Source organism: Podarcis erhardii, assembly GCF_964252035.2.
Source record: "Podarcis erhardii genome assembly, chromosome: 3".
Classification (NCBI taxonomy): domain Eukaryota; kingdom Metazoa; phylum Chordata; class Lepidosauria; order Squamata; family Lacertidae; genus Podarcis; species Podarcis erhardii.
This window is the reverse complement of record NC_138507.1, coordinates 122,579,889-122,599,469: the sequence shown is the minus strand read 5'-3', so window position 1 is coordinate 122,599,469 and position 19,581 is coordinate 122,579,889. Positions and strand designations below refer to the sequence as shown.

The following is a 19,581-nucleotide window of genomic DNA, read 5'->3' as shown; positions in this document are numbered from 1 at the left end:
GGTGGTCGACAAAAGAGGTTCAAAGACTCTCTCAAGGCAAATCTAAAAAAATGTAGTATAAACACCAACAACTTGGAAACACTGGCCTGCGAGCGCTCCAGTTGGATAACAGCCTTTACCAAAGGTGTCATGGGTTTTGAAGACACTCGAACTCAGGACACAAGGGAGAAATGTGCAAAGAGGAAGACACGCTTGGCAAACCCTCACCATGTTCAACTCCCGTCTGGAAAGCAATGTCCCCACTGTGGAAGGACGTGTGGGTCCAGAATTGGCCTCCACAGTCACTTACGGACTCACAATTAAGACCATATTTACGGAAGACAATCTTCCTTAGCTATGAGGAATCGCCAAAAAAGAAGATGTCCTTGTTGACACCCAAGGTCCTGAGCAACTTGGGACCATGTTACCTGAAAGACTGCCTGCACCTGCACACACCTGTAAGATCACTTAGGTCACCTGGGCAGGTGGACCCCAAAATGGTCATTTTCGGCCATTGCCCCATAGACTCTGGAAGGTCCTTCCCTCTATCATACACAAAGCATCATCCATCAGTGACTTCAAACGTCTCATAAAGACTTCTCATTTAGCCCAGACTTTCCCTGACCCTTAAAACCAGTTTTTATTTGTTTGAATTCCCCAAATTCCTGTTTTTATTTCCCTGCCTTACTGGTTTTATGTTGTGTTTTTATTTTCATGACGCTGTTTATTTATTTTTTATGGCTTAAAAAAATACTAAGCAGTTTACAAACGCTTTTAAATACACAAACCAACCCCAAGGCTTCAACAGCTGTTGCGTTTGGCAACGATCCATTCTGCTTCGGAAACGACTCGCTCTGTGTTCATTTATCACCAACATCTTTCCTCCATGGTGTTGGGATGTGATAGTTAGAAGGATGGGCTCTTTCTTATTACAAAGGGTAGGTTTGTGCAAAGGTAGCCAAATGGTGGGAACCAATCAAATGGAAACGACCCAAAATCAAGAAGCAAAATGTTCGCCGTGATGCTAATGGAACCAGGACTATAGATGCTTGATTGGGAAGGCTGGTCCAGCAGCTGTACATGCACTTAGCATGTGCTGGGCCCAGGGGTAACCCAAGTAATGCGGTCCAGGTCCGGTCCCGAATCCAAGGGTTCCATGAGGAGTCAGTCCGACAGGGTCAAGGCAGGACACAAGGCAGAAAACCAGGCAAGGACAGGTCCAGGATCACAGGCAGGTTCTGGCAAACAGCAACGTTGCTCCCGCAACCTGGGGCGGGGTCCAGCAGCCTTTTATCTCTGTTGGGGTAACGGCTGGCCCTGATCCCCTGGTGACTTACCTCCCTGTCTCGCCCGAAGGCGAGCACTCCTCCTGCAAGTACTCAGGTCTCTCCTTCTCTCAGACCTTAGTCTCTGCAGCTCGGGAGACGTCGGTGGGTTACTAGACCCAGAGGCCGCCTCAGCCTCCCCCGACCCAACCGGTAGTGGAGCAGCTGTAAGTGATGGCCCAGCTGGAGGCAAGGAGGTCATCCCCACATCTGGAGCCAGGGCAGGCTCAGGCCCCTGACTCAGCCCAGCTGGTGCTTGTTCCAGGAGAACCTGTGCAGACTGGGGCTCTTCAGGGTCAGTCCCCAGACTTGGTTCAGATGATGTCTGAGGCAAAGGATCCGGTGCAGACTGAGACTCCTCTGGTTCCGAGTCCGGGCCCGAGTCCCAGGCCATCACATAGGATAACTTGGGTGGCTCAGTTGGTTAGAGTGCGGTGCAGATAATGTCAAGGTTGCAGGTTCCTTTATGGGACAGCTGCTTATTCCTGCTTTGCAGGGGGTGGACTAGATGACACTCAGGGTCCCTTCCAACTCTACGTTTCTATGATTCTATGCGAGACTCTATCTGAATGACACCAAAATAATAATAATAATAATAATAATAATAATAATAATAATAATAATAATAAAAATTATATCCCGCCCTCCCTAGCCGAAGCCGGGCTCAGAGTGGCTAACAACAATAAAAATAACACAGCATTCTAAAATCAATTCATTCTAAAATCAGTTCAGAGTCAAATTAATGGCAACCATTGGGCTAGAGTTCTATGAGGATTACCAAAGGAGGGAGTCAGACTGTGCCTTGGCCAAAGACCTGGTGGAACAGCTCCGTCTTGCAGACCTTGCAGAAAGATGTCAAGTCCTGCAGAGCCCTAGTCTCTTGTGACTGAGCGTTCCACCAGATCGGGGCCACAGCCGAAAAAGCCCTGGCTCTGGTTGAGGCCAGCCTAACCTCCCTGTGGCCTGGGATCTCCAAGATGTTTTTGTTTGAAGGTCCTCCATGGGACATACCAGGAGAGGCGGTCCCGTAGGTAGGAGGGTCCTAGGCCATATAGGGCTTTAAAGGTTAAAACCAGCACCTTAAAACTGATCCTGTACTCCACCGGGAGCCAGTGCAGCTGGTATAGCACTGGGTGAATGTGATCCCAGGTGATGACCCCGTAAGGAGTCTCACTGCGGCATTCTGCACCCACTGGAGTTTCTGAGTCAGTCTCAAGGGCAGCCCCACGTAGAGTGAGTAGAAAAATAACCTCCTTCCTAACGAACATGCTGTTCCCTTTTGAATGGAGATAGCTGGCAATGGTAATGGCTGAAATAATGGAATCATTCCAGATTTCAAAAGGACCCTAAGGGTCATCTAGTCTCCTGCAATGCAGGAATCTCATTTCAAGACTAACCAACAGAGGCATTCCAAGGTAAGAAGGTCTGTGGGAGACTGTTCTACTGTTAAACAGCTATTGCCGCCTGGAAGTTCATCCTAATGTTTGGTCAGTCTCTCCTTCCTTGTAACGTGAAGTCATTGAAAGATCTACATTGGCTCCCAGTACGTTTCCGAGCACAATTCAAAGTGTTGGTGCTGACCTTTAAAGCCCTAAATGGCCTCGGTCCACTATATCTGAAGAAGCGTCTCCACCTCCATCGTTCAGCCCGGACACTGAGGTCCAGGACCGAGGGCCTTCTGGTGGTTCCCTCCCTCCGAGAAGCGAAGCTACAGGGAACCAGGCAGAGGGCCTTCTCGGTGGTGGTGCCCACACTGAGGAACGCCCTCCCATCACATGTCAAGGAAATAAACAACTTTTAGAAGACATCTGAAGGCAGCTCTGTTTAGGGAAGCTTTTAATGTATGAAGCATTACGGTACAGTGGTACCTCGGGTTAAGAACTTAATTCATTCTGTAGGTCCGTTCTTAACCTGAAACTGTTCTTAACCTGAAGCACCACTTTAGCTAATGGCGCCTCCTGCTGCCACCGTGCCACCAGAGCTCGATTTCTGTTCTCATCCTGAATCAAAGTTCTTAACCTGAGGTACTATTTCTGGGTTAGCGGAGTCTGTAACCTGAAGCGTCTGTAACCTGAAGCGTATGTAACCCGAGGTACCACTGTATTTTAATGTTTTGTTGGGAGCCATCCAGAGTGGCTGGGGAAGCCCAGCCAGATGGGCAGGGTATAAATAATAAATTATTATTATTATTATTATTATTATTATTATTATTATTATTATTTCAAGTCCTACCCTCTGGAGCAACAGAGAACAAGCTTTCTCCACCTTCCATGTGCTCCCATCAATGCCAGTGAGCCAAAGACAATCAGCGCACAACATCCAGTCTTTCCCTGTCCTATGTGGCCAGTGTGGTGTAGTGGTTAAGAGGGGTGGACTCGTAATCTGGTGAACCAGGTTTGCTTCCCCACTCCTCCACATGCAGCTGCTGGGTGACCTTGGGCCAGTCACACTTCTCTGAAGTCTCTCAGCCCCACTCACCTCACAAAGTGTTTGTTGTGGGAGAGGAAGGGAAAGGAGAATGTTAGCCGCTTGGAGACTCCTTAGGGTAGTGATAAAGCGGGATATCAAATCCAAACTCTTCTTCTTCTTCTATTCCAAATGACTGTGTCTTCCACAGGTTTTGGGGGGTTTTTTGAGTTGTGGTGCAAAACATCTCCTGAGCACCAGGTTGGAGAAGACTCTCCCTTTCCGTGCCTCCGCCTTCCTGTCAGAAACCCATTTGGAATGGCTTTCTAAATCACTCTACTGTTTATTTGGACTGGCGTCCGGCTCAAGCGTGTTCCATAAATCCTCAGTGCGCTTTCTGCGTCATTGCAGCCGCTCTCGTCTCCACTGAGTGACCTCTCAGCTATTAGACGATTGTTTACAAGCACAATTAGAAGAAAGAACGACTTGCAAAACTTGAGGTGCTAGGTCTAAATTATTCTTGTAAGCAGAGATGGAGAGATTAGATATGATTAGGAAGGCTTTCCGGATAGACATTAATTTGCCTTTCGATCTTATCAGGGCAAGATTTGACATCAGGGAAAGTGAGGCACCTGTCTCAGACTCAGATTCCTCTAAGATCTTATAACAACATATGAAGAGCCTGCTGAATTATTATTATTATTATTATTATTATTATTATTATTATTATTATTACTATTATTTATTATTATTATTATTTATACCCCACACATCTGGCTGGGTTTCCCCAGCCACTCTGGGATCAGGCCCAGATCTCGATAGCCCTTGAGATCTTTGAAGATGGCTCTTGTACTTCCTCCCAGTTGTGATGGCCTGGGACTCGGGCTCAGACTCGGAACCAGAGGAGACTCAGTCTGCACCGGTTCCTCTGCCTCAGACATCATCTGAACCAAGTCTGGGGCCTGACCCTGAAGAGCCCCAGTCTGCACATGTTCCCCTGCAACAAACACCAGCTGGGCTGAGTCAGGGGCCTGAGCCTGCCCTGGCTCCAGATGTGGGGATGACCTCGTTGCCTCCAGCTGGGCCATCACTTACAGCTGCTCCACTACCAGTTGGGTCAGGAGAGGCTGAGGCGGCCTCTGGGTCTAGTCACCCACCGACGTCTCCCGAGCTGCAGAGACTGAGGTCTGAGAGAAGGAGAGACCTGAGTACTCGCAGGAGGAGTTCTCGCCTTCAGGCAAGACAGGGAGGTGAGCCACCGGGGGATCAGGACCGGCCATTACACCAACAGAGATAAAAGGCTGTTGGACCCTGCCCCAGGTTGCAGGAGCAACATTGCTGCTTGCTGGAACCTGCCTGAGATCCTTTACCTGACCTTGCCTGGTTTCCTGCCTTGGCCCTGTTGGACTGACTCCTCATGGAACCCTTGGATTCTGGACCAGACCTGGACCGTGTTACTCAGGTTAACCCCAGGCTCAGTACACCAGTCTTCTCTTTTCCAGGCTAAATGCAACCAGTTCTTTCAACCGTTCCTCTTGAGGCTTGGTTTCCAGACCCTTGATCTGCTTGGTTGCCCTCCTCTGCATGCATTCAGATGCCTCTGGCAAACCCACGAGCAGGATTTGAGCACAGGAGCCCTCTCTGCTCCTGCTGTTACCGGCAACTATAATTCAGAAGCACAATTGCTTCCAAATGTGGGGAAATAGCTCTCATTGCTAGCAGCCATCGATAGCCCTCTCCTCCTTGAATTTGCCTAATTGTCACCGAAAGCCATCTAAGTTGTTGGCCATCATTGCCTCCGGTGGGAGAGAGTTCCACAGTTTAACTTATGCTGTGTGTGAAGAAATGCTTTTGAATTATGGTGCTGGAGGAGACTCTTGAGAGTCCCATGGACTGCAAGAAGATCAGACCTATCCATTCTTAAGGAAATCAGCCCTGAGTGCTCAATGGAAGGACAGATCCTGAAGCTGAGACTCCAAGACTTTGGCCACCTCATGAGAAGAGAAGACTCCCTGGAAAAGACCCTGATGTTGGAAAAGATGGAGGGCACAAGGAGAAGGGGATGACAGAGGACGAGATGGTGGGACAGTGTTCTTGAAGCTACCAGCATGAGTTTGCCCAAACTGCGGGAGGCAGTGGAAGACAGGAGTGCCTGGCATGCTCTGGTCCAGGGGGTCACGAAAGGCGGACACGACTAAACGACTAAACAACAACAACAGTGTGTGAAGAAGTCCTTTCCTCAGGCATTCCCCTCTGTTTTGGGGCACATATCTTAGCACCAGTCGGGTGGCCTGCCCTGAACTCACTGCAAAATTGGCTGTCCTTGGGTACGGTGTTGGAAATTAAGATTTAAAGAGTAGTCCGATCCACTCTTAAACACGTAACGGGCCAGTGGGGGGGAATTCCATCTCGCCCTTTGCCACAGGCAGCAAAACATCTAGGGCAGACGTGAGATCTTATCTTGTATACCAGATTTTATTCCTCTCCCCGCCCCCAATAGACTCCGTACCCCTCTCCTTATACCCAGAACACGATCATGACAATAACTGCATTTTTATAAGGAAGAACTGTTTGTGCTCAGAAAGGAACAGTCAGAAGATAACCTCCCAGAACGAATATTTGCAGCATACAAAGGAACTCTGATCTCACCAGCTTCATCCCGGATATTTAGACTTTATTTACATCTGGTGTTCATGCCAGCTTGCAAAGGATGGAAGACACATTAATCTCTTGGCATATATGTGTAGAAACATTATTACAGTGTGCGACTCTTAGTCATTACTGTGCGTATCACTCTGAGTAAATCAAGGAATTTAATTAGGAGGCAGACCATTGTTGTTACACCAGAGCTCAGGGAAGTTTCCATGAGAGGCGTACTAGTCTGTTTAGTCCAGTTTCAACTCTCTTTTTGCTGGATTTTGCCTGGCTCTGCAAAGTCTTCCAGGAGGTTTGGTTGACCACAAACTTGACATGAGCCAACAGTGTGACGCGGAAGCTAAAAAAGCCAATGCAATTCTGGGCTGCATCAATAGGAGTATAGCATCTAGATCAGTAATAGTGCCACTGTATTCTGCTCTGGTCAGACCTCACCTGGAGTACTGTGTCCAGTTCTGGGCACCACAGTTCAAGAAGGACACTGACAAACTGGAACGTGCCCAGAGGAGGGCAACCAAAATGGTCAAAGGCCTGGAAACGATGCCTTATGAGGAACGGCTGAGGGAGCTGGGCATGTTTAGCCTGGAGAAGAGGAGGTTAAGGGGTGATATGATAGCCATGTTCAAATATATAAAAGGATGTCACATAGAGGAGGGAGAAAGGTTGTTTTCTGCTGCTCCAGAGAAGTGGACACGGAGCAATGGTTCCAAACTACAAGAAAGAAGATTCCACCTAGACATTAGGAAGAACTTCCTGACAGTAAGAGCTGTTCGACAGTGGAATTTGCTGCCAAGGAGTGTGGTGGAGTCTCCTTCTTTGGAGGTCTTTAAGCAGAGGCTTGACAACCATATGTCAGGAGTGCTCTGATGGTGTTTCCTGCTTGGCAGGGGGTTGGACTTGATGGCCATTGTGGTCTCTTCCAACTCTTCTATGAGTCTATGATTCTAGGTCAAAGACTTCCCCCATCTCTGCTCATTTATGGCTCCTCTAGATAAAACTTCCCTGACCTGGCGCCTTCCAGGGCTGTTGGACTACAACTCCCATCGGCGCCAGACAGCTCCCTGCTAACATTCCTCCGATGAAAACAGGAGAAATCAGGAAGTGCCTTCCTCTTTTGATCCCCTGAACGTTGTCTGCACATTGACATTGGTCACCCTGAGCCAACGACAACCTCTCTGCCTTGCCTAGTTTGCGAGGGAAGGGTTGTGTACAATGCCTTCCATGGATGAATGGGATGAAATAAAAAATTAGTGGTACGGAATCCCCATCAGGAAAAAAAAGGTGGAATCTCATCATGATCATGGTGTCCGGCAGTTTCCAGTGCTAGAAGTTCACAAGTTCTACTGACACGTTTCTCCATTCCTTTTTCCAGGCTGTGTGTGATTATACATTCTTCCACCAAGTCTCCTCTTATTCTCTCTCTTTTTCAAGTTACAGTGGTACCTCTGGATATGAACAGGATCCGTTCCGGAGCCCTGTTCGCATCCAGAAGCAAACGCAACCCGCGTCTGCTCGTGCGGCAATTCGCCGCTTCCTTGCATGTGTGTGACGTCATTTTAACCATCTGCGCATGCGCGAGCGGCGAAACCCGGAAGTAACGCGTCCCGTTACTTGTGGGTTGCCGGGGAGCGCAACCCGAAAGCGCTCAACCTGAAGCACATTTAACCCGAGGTATGACTGTATTTTATTTTTCATTTTCAGATTTTTACAGTTGAATCACAAATCTAAATTGACGCATCCAATTAAGACATCCAGTCATTGACTCCCCTCCTCCACTTTCTGCGGTTACAGTGGTACCTCGGGTTACATATGCTTCAGGTTACATACGCTTCAGGTTACAGACTCCGCTAACCCAGAAATATTACCTCGGGTTAAGAAGGTAATATTTCTGGGTTAGCGGAGTCTGTAACCTGAAGCGTATGTAACCTGAAGCATATGTAACCCGAGGTACCACTGTAACCGCAGAAAGTGGAGGAGGGGAGTCAATGACTGGATGTCTTATTACCTCGGGTTAAGAACTTTGCTTCAGGGGGCTTACCTCTTGAGTATGGGAGAGCAGCTGATCTTTTGCAGCAACTGTTTTTAAATATTTTGGATGGAAGAAAATTTGTGATGACTGCGACAGAACTCCTTCGAGACCTGAGGACCAACAAAAAGGACTACCAACAAAATCGGCAGAGAGAGACTGACAGAGATTTAAGGGCCTCGGATGTGAGGAGTCCGGGCTAGGAACTGTTTTTGTGGACATTTGCTTGAGAAGGGACGGAGACCGGGGTAGGGAGGGAGGGGAGAATTGAACTTCAAAATTTTATGATTTTTGTATTTGGTTATTGTGATCTATAATTAGTATAAGAATGGGAGAAATTCATGGAAGGAAGTTAGGTCGACCTTAGAAAAAGGATTTAATGCTTATAAGAGAATTGGATAAGTTAAATGTGGATAATTAAAAAGAGTTAAGATTTAAAAATAATAACAATATGTTTAAGATGATAGACAAGAACTTGCTGAACTAATTATGGGAATTGGGATGTATGAAGAGGGGGTGGGGGGAAGTCCAGGAAAGAGGGTAAAGAAAGTAAGGGTATGAAAATGTATATGTGTTGTCTTTGTCTTTTTATGTGTGTGTGTCTTTATAAAATGTAAAAACCCAATAAAAATTTGAAAAAAAAAAAGAACTTTGCTTCAGGATGAGAACAGAAATCGTGCTCTGGCGGCGCAGCAGCAGCTGGAGGCCCCATTAGTTAAAGTGGTGCTTCAGGTTAAGAACAGTTTCAGGTTAAGTACAGATCTCCGGAACGAATTAAGTACTTAACCCGAGGTACCACTGTACTTATATACATATAAATAAATAAAATGTCCAGTTGCACCTTAGAGACCAACTAAGTTTGCTTTTGGTATAAGCTTTTGTGTGCGTTCACACTTCTCCAGATACACCGAAACAGAAATCACCAGATCCTTAAAGATAATGGGAGGGTAGAGTTTTTCTCAGGAGGGTAGTAGGAGATGGGTGACTGACTCAACGCGGTTACTGATGTTATAATATTGCATATCCAGTTCATATCTATTTACTGTTCATCCTTTATGTTCTAATTAGGTAATTTTCACTGCATGCTTTTATATCAGTCCTGCTAGTGATTTAAATTGTTTACAATAATCCTTCAGATAGTCAATAAATTCTCCGCATTCTATATGAAAACATCTCTCTCCTTGATTTCTTAATCTTCCAGTAAGGTTCGCTATTTCATTCCCCATCAGTTTTTGTTGCCAATCTTCCTTCGTTGGAAAGTCTCCTCCTCCTCTCAAACCTCTGTCCTCCCCCTTAGGAAAAACTGCCGGTCTCCACTTTTACAGCACACAAATGTTTCCTACTTCTAAAGGGTTAAGACTCGAGAAAGGCACCCGAGTTCACACAACCGCATTACGGAGGGTTGTGGCTGCTCTCTGGAGCAATAAAACATTGAGGTCACCCTTTGGCTGGCAAAGTCAACGCTGAGTCCCCAAAGAAAACACAGTGCTGTAAAAAAAATAAATGCCTTTTTTATTTATATTTTTGGAGAGGTGGCTAAGCCATGAGATTACTGCTCACTGCCTCTCCCCAGCACTGGTCCAATATGCATTTAATTACTGGCCTGTTCTTAGCATCAATTTACAGCGCTCGGTCTCTCTTGCCAGCCAAACAGATGGAAGAGGAGGTTTCATAATAAGGACAGTTACATTATTTTTTTCTGACATTAACACTTATATCAGGCCCTTGGCGAGCGCTAGGGGGCTTGGCGTGGACCCCAGAAACAGCCGCTCCCTTTCTGAGGCCGGCTGCAGCTGTGCAGAGGAACTTATCCACTTCCGTACGGAAAGTGGGGGACCGCGGCAAGATTTCAACCTGCAAATGTGGCCATGTTCAAATATCTGGGGGCTGCTCCGTGGAAGATGGAGCAAACTTGGTTTCTGGAGGCCCCAATCCAGTGGATTCAAAGGACAAGGAAAAAGATCAAAGTTAACCTCAGGAAAAAGGAGAAAATGAAAGATTCTAAAACGAACAGATGCTGGGTTCTGGAATCCTGAACAACTCCTCACTGTCACAGCATACAAGAGGGATGTTTACAGTGAGTTGTCCAGCCCAACCGGTGTTATGTACTGAGTTGAATAGGATCCAAAATGCAGCACTCTGATTGGTCCTAGAACAATAGGATCCAGAATGCAGCAGTCTGATTGGTCCTAGAACAATAGGATTCAGAATGCAGCAGTCTGATTGGTCCACAGGAGCCACCCAATCGAGCTCCGGGTGGAAGTGAATCCGCAACCTGATTGGCCTACAGGAGAATCCTGGAATTAGCCAATCACGTGGGGCCCATTGTGTAAATAATGTATATAAAGCAGACATTCTGGGGGAACTTCCATTCCTCCTCCTCACCATTATGAGCTGAATAAAGAGCAGGAAATCCACTCTTGACTCCAAGTATATGTCAACCCCCAAACCCCTTCCACAGCTGCTTCAGATCGTGCAGATCAGTGTGTACGCAAAGTGTTTGTTTTTGTGCCTTTCTTTTGTCCTGAAGTACACACACACACACACAGACACACACACACACACACCCCGTCACTTAACTTCCAATCAATCTCATAAGGATGAGCTCCACAGCTCAGTTTGCAAGCTGGAATGGGCATCTGTTCTGGGACAAGAGACCCCCACTTGATACCTATCCCTCCTATGCCAAGGAAGATATTGGGGGGCATTTCCATGCCAGGAGAACCAGTCCTGAAACAGGTTGGCAGATGAATGGGGGAGACAGAAGGGAGCACTTCTTCATGACTGAACTATGGAACTCATTGCCACAGGAGGCAAAATCATGTGCCAAGTTTGGGAGCACATTGGGCTCGGATATATCTGTCCACATCTATATAGTCAATGGGGGAAATCAGTTTATTTCCAGGCTGATAAGACTGTTCTGTTCCAACATTTAAAGTGTGAGCGTCTGTGATTAACAAAACTGAAGGTTTTTCTTTCTTTATTGATGGCTTTATTTATATATTTCAGCTTCTGTCTTCACAAGGTGGTGGACCCTCTCCCACTGGAGGTTTTTAAGCAGAGGTTGGGTGGCCATCTGTCAGAGATTCTCTGCATTGCAGGGGGTTGGAATAGATGACCTCTGGGGTCCCTCAGCTCTACAGTTCTGTGATTCTATGATCAGCTGATCCAATACAAATGATTTTTTAAAAATCAGAGCAGTTGAGGAAGGCAGACATTGAAACGTTTTGCACCTAAATAAATAAACTCTTGCTTTGATAATCACACTAACGTAGATGTTATTTTAGTGGTTAAACCAATCCTAAAAGGGAGCCAGGGCAAGCTGGTGTGAGGTGCTGCGTGAGGCTTTTATAAATCCTCACACACAAAGTTGCATTTCAACAGACGTTTAAATGTAAAAGTAGAGATATGTTTTGTGAGACTAGAGGTGTGTCAGAAAATTTGAAGAGGGTGACCTGATGGACAATCAAATTCTGAGTAACACGTTTCATAGAATCATAGAGTTGGATGGGACCCCTAGAGACATCCAGTCCAACCCCCTGAAATGCAGGAATCTAAAAGAATCGCTGACAGATGCCCATCCAACATCTGCTTAAAAACCTCCAAGGAAGGAGCATGCACTACTTTCCTTGGATCAGGCCAGTTTGTATTGGGATTTGGAAAAACTGAATTACTTAGCCCATAGCTGTCAACTTACAGATTTGAAAATAAGGAACCAGCAGCCTTGAAAATAAGGGACCAGCAGCCAAAATAAGGGACCTGCAGCCTCACCTGTTCCAGGCACTCCAGTCTTCCTGTCCTCCTGCAGTCTGGTCAAACTCATGCTGGTAGCTCCGAGAACACTGTCCAACCAACTTTGTAACCAGAGGTTCAACTGAATAGAATCTGAATCACATGCACCACAAGGCCTATGCAGCCTCAACTTAAGATGGCTCCCCGGCCTGGCTTTGCACTGCAAAGTTTGCAGCAGCACGTGCAACAAAATGGTGTCCAGCATTCAAAAAACCCCTCAGCTTGCATTAACTAGCCACACACAAGGCATGCAAGCTCCACCCCCCAGTCGTTCTTAGACTTCTTATTGGGTGAGCAACACAGCCAAGCAACACAGTTGGAGCCTCCTTCCTCCCTGGCCGGCAGGGAGGGAGGGAAAGGAGCTGCTTCCTTTGAAATTTAAGGGACATCATTTAAGGGACATTTAAGGGACATCCATCAATAAGGGACAGCAGCAGGACATGGCGCTGGAATAAGGGACTGTCCCTTCAAATAAGGGACACTTGACAGCTATGACTTAGCCACCCCTGTTCCTTTTTTATTATTTAGATTTTATTAACATATAAAACACATACATATACATTTACACAATACACATACACAACACACTACCTCATATTCATAATATAAAACATACCTACATTACTCTATATAATACCTACCTATCCTGTGCATATCAACATATCAACACACCTACCATCACACGGACACCCACCTAGTGACTTGACTCCCAGCCATTCTTGTTACGCTACTTTATTTTTCCAACTAGCTTAAACACATTTCATTGTTTCTTTAATCTCTTCTTCTATCTTGACTTTACCCTCCTTTCACCCTAATCATTTTCTGGATTCACTCAATATCTGTCAGAAATTGTACTTTTTCCACATAGATTTTGATGTATTCCTTAAAGATAGCCCACTCCTTATTCACTTTTTGTACCATATCTGTGCTTATCCTCCCTGTTAGTTCAGCAATATGGAAGTATGCCATCATTTTAGATAACCAGTCTGTTTTAGTTGGAATACTGATGCTTTTCCAGTTTTTGGCAATCAATAACCTTGCTGCCGTATCTGCATACATAAATATTGGTCTGACCGTTCTTTTTATTTCCTCTGACGTGATACCTAGGAGAAAGGATTCTGGTTTTTTTTCCAAATGGAAACCTAAACATCTTTTTCAGTTCCTTATAGATATTTTCCCAGAATCCCACTATCTATTTGCACTCCCATCACATATGTAGAAAGCTTCCTGCCCCTTTGCTGCATCTCCAACAGACATCACTACAGTTTTCGCACATTTTTGCCAATCTGGCCGGGGTCAGGTACCACCTGTATTGCATTTTCATTACATTCTCTTTTAAATTATAAAAGTAAAGGGACCCCTGACCATTAGGTCTAGCCGTGACCGACTCTGGGGTTGCAGCGCTCATCTCGCTTTATTGGCCAAGGGAGCCAGCGTATAGCTTCCGGGTCATGTGGCCAGCATGACTAAGCCGCTTCTGGCAAACTAGAGCAGCGCACGGAAACGCCGTTTACCTTCCCACTGGAGTGTACCTATTTATCTACTTGCACTTTGACGTGCTTTCGAACTGCTAGGTTGGCAGGAGCAGGGACCGAGCAATGGGAGCTCACCCCGTCGTGGGGATTCGAACCGCCGACCTTCTGATCGGCAAGTCCTAGGCTCTGTCGTTTAACCCACAGCACCACTCTTAAATTATAGCATGCCGTAAATTTGATATCTCTTTTCCACAGCCGTTCCCATTCAGCCATCCCTGTTCCATGAACCCTCAAAGCAAAGAAGATCTCGCATGGAGGTCCCTACTGGCTTGGACCCATCACTTACCATCATCGCAGAGGTTCAGCTTGGAGAGGTTCTTTCCATCAAACTGCTCCTCGAAGACAGACCCGTTCTCTCTCTCGCCAAAGGTATGGAGGTACATGGCTTTGTTCTCCATCTTTCCACCTGTGGGAGACACACGGAAGAATCCAGTCAGGAAATTGTGGACTCTCCTTCCTTGGAGGTTTCAAAGCAGAGGTTGGATGGCCATCTGTCATAAATGCTTTCATTGAGATTCCTTCATTAAGATAAAAAAATGGTAAAGGTTCGGTTAAGTCCAGTCAGGTGGCTACGGGGTTGTGGCGCTCATCTTGCTTTCAGGCCAAGGGAGCCGGCGTTTGTCCACAGACAGCTTCCCGGGTCATGTGGCCAGCAGGACTAAACTGCTTCTGGCACAACAGAATACCGTGACAGAAACCAGAGCACATGGAAATGCCGTTTACCTTCCTGACGGAGTGGTACCTATTTATCTACTTGCACTGGCATGCTTTCAAACTGTTAGATTGGCAGAAGATGGCAAAGAGCAACGGGAGCTCACTCCATTGCAGGAATTTGAACTGCCGAACTTCCGATCAGCAAGCCCAAGAGGCTCAGTGGTTTAGACCACAGCACCACCCGTTTCCTACATTACAGGGGGTTGCGCTAGATGACCCTTGGAGATCTCTACAAATTCTGCTGTTCTATGATTAAACCACCCCAAGATTGAAGCACAGGCTCTGTTATGTAGCTATGGGCCTCACCATTGGTACGGGTTGCCTGGTGGTGCTGTGGTCTAAACCACCAGCCTCTTGGGCTTGCCGATCAGAAGGTTGGCCGATCGGAAGGTTGTGTGAACGGGGTGAGCTCCTGTTGCTCTGTCTCAGCTCCTGCCAACCTAGCAGTTCGAAAGCACACCAGTGCAAGTAGATAAATAGGTACCACTGTGGTGGGAAGGCAAACGGCGTTTCCGTGCACTCTGGCTTCCACCATGGTGTCCTGTTGCGCCAGAAGTGCTATAGTCATGCTGGCCACAAGACCTGGAAAGCCATCTTCGGACAAACGCCAGCTCCCTCGGCCAGATGAGCGCCACAACCCCATAGTCACCTTTGACTGGACTTAACCATCTAGGGGTCCTTTATCTTTTACCTTCACCTCAGCACTCAGAGTCCCATAGGGATGGGGGAGAGAAATTTTAAAGTGAATCGACCTAATCCAAACGTGCAAAAACAATTTGCAGACTGGAAAACAAACCAGCTTTCCCTCAAAGTCCGCACTCCTCAAAATTTTGCAATGCAGTTCTCCAAGCAGAAAGCCAAAACACCCACCAAAACCATATACAGTGGTACCTCGGGTTAAGTACTTAATTCGTTCCGGAGGTCCATACTTAACCTGAAACTGTTCTTAACCTGAAGCACCACTTTAGCTAATGGGGCCTCCCGCTGCCACCGCTCCACTGGAGCATGATTTCTGTTCTCATCCTGAAGCAAAGTTCTTAACTTGAAGCACTATTTTTGGGTAGTGGAGTCTGTAACCTGAAGCGTACGTGACCTGAAGCATATGTAACCCGAGGTACCACTGTACAGAAATACATTCATGAGGGGGAAGTTTGCAGGCTAAAAATAACACACACAAACAAATTAGGGGAGACTGCTTGCAAATAGGTGTGTATTAGTCAAAACTGCACACAAATGCTAATGAATTTCCACAGAGACTTTTTTTGATGCCAGCATGTGGTGAACTGGAAACTGCTGAAATCGGGAGGAAAATAGGAACTGGAATGGACCGATCTGCCTGTTTGTTCGGCTTGTTCGGCTGATGCCAGAAGAGGCTGGTCGCTGATCTGCCCCCAACTTAGCAAAAGGGCAGCTGCTTTGACAGGGAGGGAGGGCTGCCAAACCCAGCCTCAAACCAGATGGATAACAACTCTGGATGCCTCCCAAACAGGCCAGAGCCCAGACCCTCCTCTCCTATCTCAGGGGACGGGCCTGTTCTCTGCAAGGCCAGAAGACGTGCAGTGATCGACGGAGCAAGGCACTTTTTGGGAAAACAAATGGAGAACAGTGGAATGGATCTTTGCCCCGGGAAGCTTACAGTCAACACTTTGACAATGTCATGTTAAGATGAATGGGTAGTCAAGTTGTTTGGGTACTTGGAGCTCGCAAAGCTGACAGATGCAATAAGAGAGAAACCTAAAAAGATGGTGAAAGAAGAATGGGAATGTTTAAATAATTATCTAGGGGACAAGGGTTCATCAAGAAAGATCTGGTTATGTTTAGAATGATGCTGCATAGGGAAATGTTCCCTGAGACCAAAGATGAGGGATTCTATGGAATGCAGATGGAGAGAATTGATAAGAACAATGATCTGTTGTGACCTTGATGGAAGCGTACAATAGATGAGCCTCCTTGTGTTTTTGTCTTCTTTTTTCTTTTTCTTTTTCACTCCTCCTCCTCCTTTCCTTTTCCTTTTTTCTTTCCCATAATGGCTTATGTTCTATGCCATGTACTTTGATATTTTTGTAGGTTTTTTTTTAGCTTTTTTCATTATTATGATTAAGGATTTTTCTTTTGTAATTTTGGTTGTTTATATTTATCTGTATTTGTTTTAAACAAAATACAGTTATACCTCGGGTTAAATATGCTTCAAGTTGAGCGTGTTCGAGTTACGCTCCTCAGCAACCCGGAAGTAAGGGAGCGCGTTACTGCTGGGTTTTGCCGCTTGTGCATGTGCAGACGCTCAAAATGACATCATGCGCATGCGCAGAAACGGCGAAAAATGACGCGCACGTGAGCAGATGTGCCGTCACTAGTTACGTTTACCTCTAGATGCGAACAGGGCTCCGGAACGGATCCCGTTCATATCTAGAGGTACCACTGTAAAAGTATTTTAAAATATATTTTTTTAAAGGGTGTGGGTTTTTTTGGGGGGGGGAGGTGATGTGATGTAAGAAGGCAGACCCTCAGAAGATTTGGGAGGTACCCCCAAGGGTCATCTAGTCCAACCCCCTGCAATGCAGGAATCACACCTGAAGATCCCCACGCAGGTGGCTGGATGTAGATAGGCTTAAGGACAGCGTGAGAGATAGCTTGACCAGGGAGGTTATCTCTGTGGCATACCCTCCAAGTGTTCCAGTTTTCCAGTGACAGTCCTGGAATTAGAGAAGCTGTCCCAGTTTCCGATTTGATCCCAGAATGTCCCGCTTTTCCTTATTTCTCCCAGTGCTGGGACCGGGGGTTAACCCGAACCACGCGGTCCAGGTCTGGTCCCGAATCCAAGGATTCCATGAGGCATCAGTCCAACAGGGCCAAGGCAGGAAACCAGGCACGGTCAGGCACAGGGTAACAGGCAGGTTCTAGCAATGTTGCTCCCACAACCTGGGGCAGGGTCCAACAGCCTTTTATCTCTGTCGGGGTAGTGGCCAGTCCTGATCCCCTGGCGACTCACCTCCCTGATTCGCCCGAAGGCAAGCACTCCTCCTGCGAGTACTCAGGTCTTTCCTTCTCTCAGACCTCAGTCTCTGCAGCTCGGGAGACACCGGTGGGTTACTAGACCCAGGGGCCGCCTCAGCCTCCCCTGACCCAACGGTAGTGGAGCAGCTGTAAGTGATGGCCCAGCTGGAGGCAAGGAGGGAATCCCCACATCTGGAGCCAGGGCAGCCTCAGGCCCCTGACTCAGCCCAGCTGGTGCTTGTTGCAGGGGAACCTGTGCAGACTGGGGCTCTTCAGAATCAGGCCCCAGACTTGGTTCAGGTGATGCCTGAGGCAGAGGATCCGGTGCAGACCGAGATGCCTCCATCTCCGAGTCCAAGCCCGAGTGTCAGGCCATCACACTCCCCTCCCCTTATTCCTCCTTCTTCTTCTGCTCTCCCCCCTCTCTCTTTCTCCCCCACCTCAAAGTTCCTTTCATCCCTGGCTCCTTTCAACTTCAGCTAACACTCATGTTTGAGAGGCTGTTGCTTTCTCGCCCCCGGGAGATGAAAATGCCCCCCCTGCCCAGTGTGCCCTGCCTCTGATCAGCCTCCTTTCATCTGTCTTGCCAGCCAAAAAGAAGTTAATTGTCCCTGGCACTGGTGGGGGGGGGGAGAGGGGGGAGGGCAAAGGGGCACTGGTTTTTTGTTTGTTTTTTCATTTCTGCAAACTTTAGTGGAAAGCCAGGAATCATAAAATCACGGAACTGTAGAGTTGGAAGGGACACCCCAAATGCCATCTAGTCCAACCCCCACAATGCAGGCAGCCCAGCTAAACAATCCCAGCCAACCTCGCTTTGAAAACCTCCGATGGAGAGTCCGCCACCTTTAGATGCTACCCTTTGAATTTCCAAATAAATAAATTAAACAATTGTCCAGTAGCACCTTAGAGACCAACTACAGTGGTGCCCCGCAAGACGAACGCCTCGCAAGACGGAAAACCCGCTAGACGAAAGGGTTTTCCGTTTTGGAGGCACTTCGCAAAACGAATTTCCCTATGGGCTTGCTTCGCAAGACAAAATGTTTTGCGAGTTCCTGCGGGTCCCCCCCCCCTTTTCCCCTCTTTTCCTAAGCCGCTAAGCCGCTTATCAGCTGATCTGCTGATAAGCCACTTATCAGCTGATCCGCTAAAAGCCGCTAAACAGCTAAGCTGTCAATGGGCTTGCTTCACAAGACGAAAAAACCGCTATACAAAGAGCCTCACGGAACGGATTAATTTCGTCTTGCGAGGCACCACTGTAAGTTTGTTCTGTGTACAGTGGATGCATGGGTTGCGAATGTGATCTGTGTGGGATGCACGTTCACAACCAGCAGCGTTCGCAACCCACATCTGCACACGAGCGGGTTGCGATTCGGCACTTCTGCCATGCACGACCACAGAAAACCCAGAAGTAACCCGTTTCGGTACTTCCAGGTTTTGGTGGTCCGCAACCCGAAAAAAATGCAACCTGAAGTGGCTGTAATCCGAGGTATGACTGCATAAGCTTTTGTGTGCATGCACACTTCTTCAGATACACTGAAACAGAAGTCTCCAGACCCTGATATATAGTGGGAGGGTGGGGTGGGGTCCCCCCCCCCGAAGAGTAGTAGGAGATGAGTGATTGACTCAGTGGGTATGTTAAACCTGTGACTGTTAATGACTGCCATTAGTCCTACAGGAAAAAGCAAGGGATAGTATGCAGATGACCAAAAATAGCTTTAGCATATTGTTACGGAAATTAGGGGGGGGGGGAGCACATCTTTAAAGTTGTTAAATGTTACAAATATTATGCCTGAATGTATCCTTTCGACTTGACAGCTCAGGGAAGTTAGCTAGCTTTAACAATCATATAAAATCAACTCCTTTGCCAGTTTCCTCCATTCCAAAGCTATTTTCCCCTTGAAAAATAGGGACTTCCCAATTGGAAGTTCCCAGAGGTGACAATTGCAGAGCTGATTGTTGGCCAAAGAAAGGCTAATCCCATCACCAGATTTGCCAAGGAGTCCAGACGTGCAAATGAAAGTTCTATTGTACTTTGGTTGGTGGGACTTCAGAGGTGTTTGCCTATGCACATCTTATACCTGGGTCTGAAAGAATAAGATTGTCGCCGAAAGTGGGGTTCAGCACCCATCTCCCTTTGACCAAGATGTCGCTGCAG

At 47.0% G+C, this 19,581-nt stretch overlaps 1 protein-coding gene across 1 annotated transcript in view; it reads right to left on the bottom strand.

Annotated features, from left to right (window-relative positions):
• The window catches only part of SCARA5 (scavenger receptor class A member 5), a 112,474-nt gene that overhangs the window by 86,949 nt on the left and 5,944 nt on the right, over positions 1–19,581 (bottom strand). The window contains exon 2 of the mRNA XM_081854825.1: positions 14,005–14,124. Within this exon, the coding sequence (XP_081710951.1) occupies positions 14,005–14,116 (112 nt within the window). The 5' untranslated portion in view covers positions 14,117–14,124. The remainder of the gene's footprint in view (positions 1–14,004; positions 14,125–19,581) is intronic.